Raw genomic sequence first — 7696 nt, forward strand, 5'->3', positions numbered from 1 at the left:
TGCGACATTCCCATTGGGTCTTGTTAGAGTCAGCGCTGCATGTATTCCTTGTACAAGCTTGAATAGTTGTGACGACTTTGAGGGGTGAGAGACCCCTATCGGCTACTACGGCTAACTTTATCTTGCCTACCTAGCTGCTAGCAATAGTGCCCCTTTATCAAGACTGAAACCCACTGTGCGGGGCTAAGAAATTACCTTTATAATCCTAGTTGGATAACCACTAGATGATTTGAAGAGTGCTCTGTGGATCTTGATGTGTGCCTGTAATGTCAATGAAAGTATGATGAGGTGATGACGATAGTGGAATGACGAAATACTGGAAAGAGATCTATTCCTAGAAGAACATATGTCCTGTTTTGACTAGGTGGCGCATTTTAGAATCAGCAGTGAGCACTGTGTGTAACATGGTGGAGGCAGCGGAGATAATAACTGTGTCGAAAGTATTGTTATAGGGCCTTCCCTAGGCCCATGGGGTTAAATTTACAATCCACGATTGAAAAGACGTAGTTTGATCGCATTCAACTATAAATCCATTGAACAGTTGTGTTCCTTTAGTCAACCGATGCCCTTTTGTTGGGCCATGATCGGGGATTGTAAACTGTAAATGTATTATGGACTGGGAGACGGGGGAAACACAAGTGAAATAGACAAAAACAAGTGATTTTGGGGCTTTGGTTTAGACGCATGCCCCACATGCGCCATGCGGGATTATACGGTTCATGTGAACTTGTTGACATCTACATGATCTAGTGCTGTTATTGGTCATGGTACATGGTAGGCCTAATCATCATGGCTATATGTTTCAGGAAAAGCTCGGAGTAAAATGAACTGCCGATGAATAATGATGTTGTTCATGTTTACCATGTTTACCATGTTTACTAGTACATAGCCATAGGGTATGCACTGGCCAGTGCACTTTCTGCACGTCGTCATGGTCATGTACGTGATACCTTGCATATTTTGTTTTTTGAATGCGCATGCTTTTTGGGCAAAATCACTTGTACCAACACTAATGAATAATGTCTTCTTATCCCTATGACTCCATACACAGTGAGGGCATTGTCCCATTCCCATCAAATGGTAACTTATTGTACCGTATTAGGGTGGAAGTTGGGGAGCAGATACCTACCGTTGCACGCCTGTCATAATCAGCAGTGATGAGCTTAGCGCGATATGGAACATTCTTCAGAAACTCAAGCGAGGGAAGTCTGCTCATTAGCATATCTCGCGCACTGCTCCTTCTTGTCAAACTTCGTAGTGAAATCGTAATGGAAAACGTCTGGCTTTGCGCCAGACGTTGAGACTAATAAGTGAAGAACTAATAGGTAAAGAACTTCTACTTGCGCGAGACTGCTCTGATAAAATTATCATTGCAGAGACTACGGTGACGTATACATATATTTTTTACAATCAAAAATGCCCTCAAAAGACGACATGGAATGATTATTTTATTGATATTTCCTACTATATACCTTCCAATTATCACTTTATACAAATAGATCGGCGTTAGGTCGCATGCTTTTCTTTCCTGGTGACACTATAAAGCAAAATAGTTGCAACCCCGTAAATGCGCTATAAGTCCAATAATAAGTGACGGTGACCCGTTATAAATGTTTCGCCAGCTTCGCTTTTTTGCCGCTACGCGGCGCGTTGGGCCCTTGCGTCCAGTTGTTGCTGAACGACCAGACCGGGGACCGGGTGGTTATTATGATTCGCTGTCAACTTTTGTTGTATGATGTTGAGATCATTTGAAAATGAGTATTCTGCTCATCCATGTCTGACTCTAGTTATATTGTTGCATTTGGTTCTTAAACCTTCATGATGGAAAATGACAGGTGGAAAGTTACTAGTCTTGACCCAGTTTTTGTCGTTTTAATTGTGAATTGGATATTTGTATGATTTGTACAGAGCAGTGGTAGTCGTTCAAACTCTGATTATGTTCATGTCATATTCAGAAATTTCTTTTTGCGCCATTTCAGCATTTAGATTTCAATGTTGTTTTTTTTCATTGAAATTTGGCCTTATGTCCATGGCCACTCAAAATCTGAAAATGACTGGACATCATTGTATGTCATGTACTACAACTATCTAATGTTTCTTCTTATTCTGATAATAGTCTGTAACAGTGTCTTTTGGTAATTCCTTCATAGGCTCCCACGTGTTGTGCGTCGAATCATAGCCATCCCAACTGATGAGTCCCTCCCTGACCCCATTCTTCATCCTATCCTTCAAGATCTTCTCAACTATAAAGTGACCATCTGAAAAAAAGAAGAAATAACTAAGAGCTATAAATCACTTCCAATCAACTTCCAATGAGCTTTTCAGTCAGCGCTGAGAAAAACAGAAAAGTACCAAATTAAAGACCTGGTTGGAGTTGAGTATGTCTGGCAAAGCCCTGCTGACAATCTCATGGCTACAGAGAACCAGGGACTCAACGACCTCTAATCGGTGACTGAGCTACTCACCATTGAGGTTCCTCACATAAGACCACACGTGTCTAAGCAAATACATGTAGTTAGCAAATGCTGGACATACATGTAGATTTCAATTGTGATTTCTGTCCAACATGGCCAACGGTAAATAAAGAATAAATCGCTTCGTCCGTATTTCAAGGAGGATTGACAAATGGGACATTTACCTGGTAAGGCACTCTCCTCGATCGTAACCTGCTTTGATTCCTTTGTAGCAAAGTTGGATACCTGAAAAATGTATACATGTACATGTACTCTCAGACAAAGTATACAGTACAATTGTTATTTGAAACTCAAACGGAGTTACATGTACAATGTAGAAGCATGCAAATCATTTCTGAATAACAAAACAAGCTACCTTGTCACAAATTTAATTTAACTCTTTAAGATATTACATGCAGCATCATACATGTAAAAATTATCAAAAAAGATTTGATTGAAGATGATTTGAGAAGATTTCCATTTATTCTGGAAGGCTAGCACAGTGCAGTCTTTGTATTGAGAAGGATTTTGGCAACTTCTGAGCATCGAGTCCTGCCAGTTTTAGGGGAAGGGGAGGGGATTGCATGACTTCGATCACATCCTTCTGAAAAAAATTGATCCAGATTAACGCCATACCTGCGCATTCTTTGCCACAGTGACCTTTCTCTTTTTTGCAACAGACTTGGCATTTGTTTCCTTCTTGTTCCTCTTAGAAGGTTTCACAATTTCCACACTAATGGACTGAAATGAATAGGTGAAATAGGTGAAATTAATAAATCATTGTCAAACCAGCTCAAGAGTAGGGGAAGTATGTAAAGATTATTCAGAAATTAAACACAACGATCAAATGATGTTGTTAGAAATCTTCCTAATTGACATCTACATGTATGCTCAAACAAAATTTTTAAAAATAAATCAAGACCAGAAGATATACAGTCGCAACTCAACCAGAGTTAAACACTTTAATCGGCTAACTGTCAGTGGAGTAGAGTAATGCCATCTGGTACAGTGCCATATTGCTTGCCAGGTTTGGCTGCTTGGGAATATTTTGCAGTTCAGTCGGGCAACCGTGGTCTAGAGTATTAGCAAAACAAAACAAATGAGCAATTGCGTACAATCACATTTACATGTAGCTTTATGCGTACTTGTACATGTACATGCAAAGGTTAGCTACATGTATGATGAATTTTCGATCAAAATGGCTTACCCCTTCAGAATCTGATTCTCCACCTGCTACAATACATGTAGGCGTTGCTCCTGAGAATTCTGAAAGACAAATGAAAAAAAATCACTAACCATACGAATAAGGGCATTTAATTTGTTCAGTTCGTAATCAAGGCTTGTGCTTGAAAATTGTTGGGAAGACTATGTATTTACAGCTGATATGCAAACATAACATTCTTGTGAACTATTCTAACTTGCAAAGGATGTTTTGTTATCTTTCAAATATAGAGGTTGCCATATGTAAATAGCATACTAGTACATGTACACATAGCCTTGCACATCTGGTTATACCAATTACAGGAAAGCAAGAAGAAGTGATTTATATGAACAAAATACCTTGAATGCCATTTGAGCTGGATCCTGACGTCGTTGTAGTTGGAAAAGGGTCCTGGTTCTGAAATGATAAATTGGCAGAAGAAATCAGCAAGTTATCTGATGTATCCCACAATAGGAAGGCCAGCATTACTCGTACAACTGGTCAACACAGATGGGGAGAAGGTTTGCAGATTCCGGCCAAATCTTAATGGCTATATCATATCAGCCTGTCTGTTGAACCTCAATCCCCATCCTTCTAAAGGAATTGCAGTATGTTTTTGGATATCAACAAGCAGCCAATTAAAAGAATACCCTTGAAACAAGAAGATGTAGATACATGTAAAAGATACATGCACAATATAATTGAGACCACAACTTAGAGAACACATAGTTGGAAAGTAGGAAGAATAAAACTAACCTCATGACGACTTGGGACAACCAAAATGTTTCCTTTTCCTCCTTCCTCGACATTGACAACGAATTCTTTCTGACCATTGACTGAACTTGGACATGGATCTAAAATTGCAATTAAAAAAATGGTTATGTTCTATGAAAACAATCAGGAAACTTTGTAAAATATTTTAAGAGGTCGAACAGCAAAAGCTAATTTACATGACTCAACAACACAATACTACCAAATCAGCCTTCCAACTGGGAGAAAATTAAGACTGAAAAATGGACAGGTAGGCGAAATTCAAATAAGACTTCTTGGCAGTTCGGGAAATCCTAACTGCTAAAAGTGAATAATGTTGGTAGATGTTAAAACGAAACATACCACTAGAACTTGTTGAGGGACTGGAGACCAATATGATCTCGCCCTTCTTCAGGAGCAGATCAAGTTTCTCCAAGTCGGCATTTCCAAGCACGCTTAGATTGTTGCTTTTACGCAATTTGGCAACAATGTCGCACGGCATTCCTAAGGCCGCAACATTTTGTCGACTGAACTCTGCATAGGCAAAGGCTTTTTCAGGCTTCTTCACAAATGAGGCTGTAACAAGTAATGTAAATAGATTAATACTCGATAACATAAAAACGCTTACTTTTGTTGAATAGATCCCAAATATTTACCAAATTGGTGGATTACATTCAACTTCAACTCTCTAATTAGGACGACTCCCTATTAAGGACAACATTGGTCAGTCCCAAGAGGTTCCAATACGCCTTCTGAGTATGATAGTCAACGAATTTCATTGGTGACTAATTACCTCAAATTAAACCTATTCTTCATTTGTAAGTAACAGCAACAAGTGAGGTCAGTATTTACCATAGAGTTCATTCATTCCAGCTTTAACAGAATTCCGCAACCAATTCGACTGTCTGGGCACCACTTTTGCAGCACACTGCGTTGATGAAGTTGATGCTGATGTGGATGGGACAGCACTCTCCACTCCTAGAAGAAATAATGAGCAAATCAATTGACTAAATACATGTAATGAATCTTGGCTCTCGATACCTGAGCATATTTGAGGTTCGCTATGATTGATAATGAAGATAACGAGGTTCTGAATCTGAATGATGCCTATAAAATCTATCATCCTTGTACATGTAGCCCACTTGAGGGCTTACACAGTGCAAGTTAAAGATATTAAACGGAATGACAGAAGCAACTGACAGAATGGTTACAATGCCAAAAATCATGATGTTTAGGAGGAGATTGAGAAACATACTTAATTAGGCAAGATTTTGAAAAAGACCACTACATTTACTGGAAAATGAAGAAAAGAAAAATTTTGGTAAACTAACCCTTCAAAACATAGAGATTAAAATCTGACTGTGCTCTGCCCTCTGTGGAGTCTAAGAATTTTTTCCCAACAGCAGTACCACCACTAAAGTAATTGAACTCATTTGCCTTTGCCATAGGGTCAACTAAGAGCAGGTAGCCCTCCATTCCAAGCTCTTGGAAGCTGTCCATCTGAAATCAAAGAGTCAAGATGAATGAAAAAACTATGCTACATAGGTCAATGAGGTACAACATAAAACATACATGTAATTCCTCTGTACGTAGTCTTTAGTCTGAAGTATGTTTAAAGAAATATTCAATTGAAGAGTTCACTTCAAAAACGAAGTCAAGGTTGACGTCTCATCCAAATTCAAATATTGAACATTTAGTTTTTTGCCTTGTATAGTGAATATGTACCAACCTATACGTACTTCCTCTCACTTCAACATCAGGTCTTCTAATAGTAATGAGCAAAATGACTATTATTGTCATTAAAAGACATGTATAACAAATCATCCTCAAATTTGCAGTGATCATCTTTCTATTCTATTCTTCACAAACTAGTCTTCTGAGGACAAAGTCAAAAGTTCATCAGAGGGATAGTTTGCTACACCAAGGGTATAGATGACTAGTAGTACATAGTATACCAACACAATTGCAGACTTCACGAGATACCTCTTCCTTTCATGTACTTGCACATTATCCAGAAGTATTAAGGTAGCAGGAAGGGTTGGGCGTTTGTGGTTTCTGAGTCTGAGGGGGTTGGTGTCTGTTGACTGTGCTTTAAGAGAGACCAGGCATGGCGCCAGTCTCTCTTAAAGCACAGTCAACAGGCATTTGGTCTCAGTATTTGGGTAAGTACAGAATCAAGCCAGCTCAGAGAGCAATGATTGAACGATGCTGTGGACAAGTCCAAGGATACTGCATCAATCACGACCAACTTCTCATCAGAAAGCGTCACCACCAGCATATTCAATGTTCAGTTCCAACCTGTACCAGTCCAATGCACGCCTGTCAGGCCATGGTCAGCAGTGGTCAGCTTAGCGCGATATGGAACATTCTTCCGAAACTCAAGCGAGGGAAGTCTGCTCATTAGCATATCTCGCGCACTGCTCCTTCTGGTCAAACATCGTAGTGAAATCGTAATGGAAAACGTCTGGCTTTGCGCCAGACATTGAGACTAATAAGTGAAGAACTAATAGGTAAAGAACTTCTACTTGCGCGAGACTGCTGTGATAAAGTTATCATTGCAGAGACTCCGGTGACGTACACATATATTTTTACAATCAAAAATGCCCTCAAAAGACGACATGGAATGATTATTTTGTTGATATTTCCTACTATATACCTTCCAATTATCACTTTATAGAAATAGATCGGCGTTAGGTCGCATGCTTTTCTTTCCTGGTGACACTATAAAGCAAAATAGTTGCAACCCCGTAAATGGCTGTAAGTCCAATAATAAGTGACGGTGACCCGTTATAAATGTTTTGCCACCTTCGCTTTTTTGCCGCTACGCGGCGCTTTGGGCCCTTGCGTCCAGCGGCTCACTTGCCAAGGTTTTTGATTTGTCGTTAAAGTCATTTCTCTCCTCCTGACTCAAAGCATCCCAGTGCTGCTTCCAAGCTTTTAATTTGGTCGAGTTGGGTTCATCACCTGAAATTGAAATTTGTAAGAATACATGTATGTGAAACAACTCAAATGCACATGCATAAACTAACGCGAAACGAAAGGGACACTCCATAATGTAAAACAGGACGACCAAATTGGTGACTGTCCGACTACAAAGTAATTTACATGTAAACACAAAAAAGATATAATGGGACTGGACGCAAGGGCCCAACGCGCCGCGTAGCGGCAAAAAAGCGAAGCTGGCGAAACATTTATAACGGGTCACCGTCACTTATTATTGGACTTATAGCGCATTTACGGGGTTGCAACTATTTTGCTTTATAGTGTCACCAGGAAAGAAAAGCATGCGACC

General features: G+C 39.6%; 1 protein-coding gene across 1 annotated transcript; it reads right to left on the bottom strand.

Annotated features, from left to right (window-relative positions):
- Window positions 1-1671: 1671 nt before the first annotated feature.
- On the bottom strand, window positions 1672-6413 carry LOC135482896 (uncharacterized). The gene is made up of 10 exons (XM_064763373.1): window positions 6360-6413; window positions 5736-5904; window positions 5257-5382; window positions 4768-4980; window positions 4411-4508; window positions 4014-4071; window positions 3661-3719; window positions 3090-3194; window positions 2639-2699; window positions 1672-2258 (listed from the first exon to the last, which is right to left on the bottom strand). Exons 2-10 carry the CDS (start codon window positions 5902-5904, stop codon window positions 2089-2091), a joined length of 1059 nt encoding a protein of 352 aa, XP_064619443.1. The 5' UTR covers window positions 6360-6413; the 3' UTR covers window positions 1672-2088.
- Window positions 6414-7696: the final 1283 nt, after the last annotated feature.

The sequence above is a fragment of the Lineus longissimus genome, chromosome 2 (genome assembly GCF_910592395.1).
Source record: "Lineus longissimus chromosome 2, tnLinLong1.2, whole genome shotgun sequence".
NCBI lineage: Eukaryota > Metazoa > Nemertea > Pilidiophora > Heteronemertea > Lineidae > Lineus > Lineus longissimus.

What these genes read in the sequence shown, in the direction of transcription:
- LOC135482896 (XM_064763373.1), bottom strand. Translation starts at nt 5,904, where the DNA reads ATGGACAGCTTCCAAGAGCTTGGAATGGAGGGCTACCTGCTCTTAGTT. An exon ending in TTGTCCCAAGTCGTCATGAG is followed by an intron (nt 4,072 to 4,410) that starts GTTAGTTTTATT and finishes TTATCATTTCAG; the next exon opens with AACCAGGACCCTTTTCCAAC. An exon ending in GAGAATCAGATTCTGAAGGG is followed by an intron (nt 3,195 to 3,660) that starts GTAAGCCATTTT and finishes TATTCATTTCAG; the next exon opens with TCCATTAGTGTGGAAATTGT.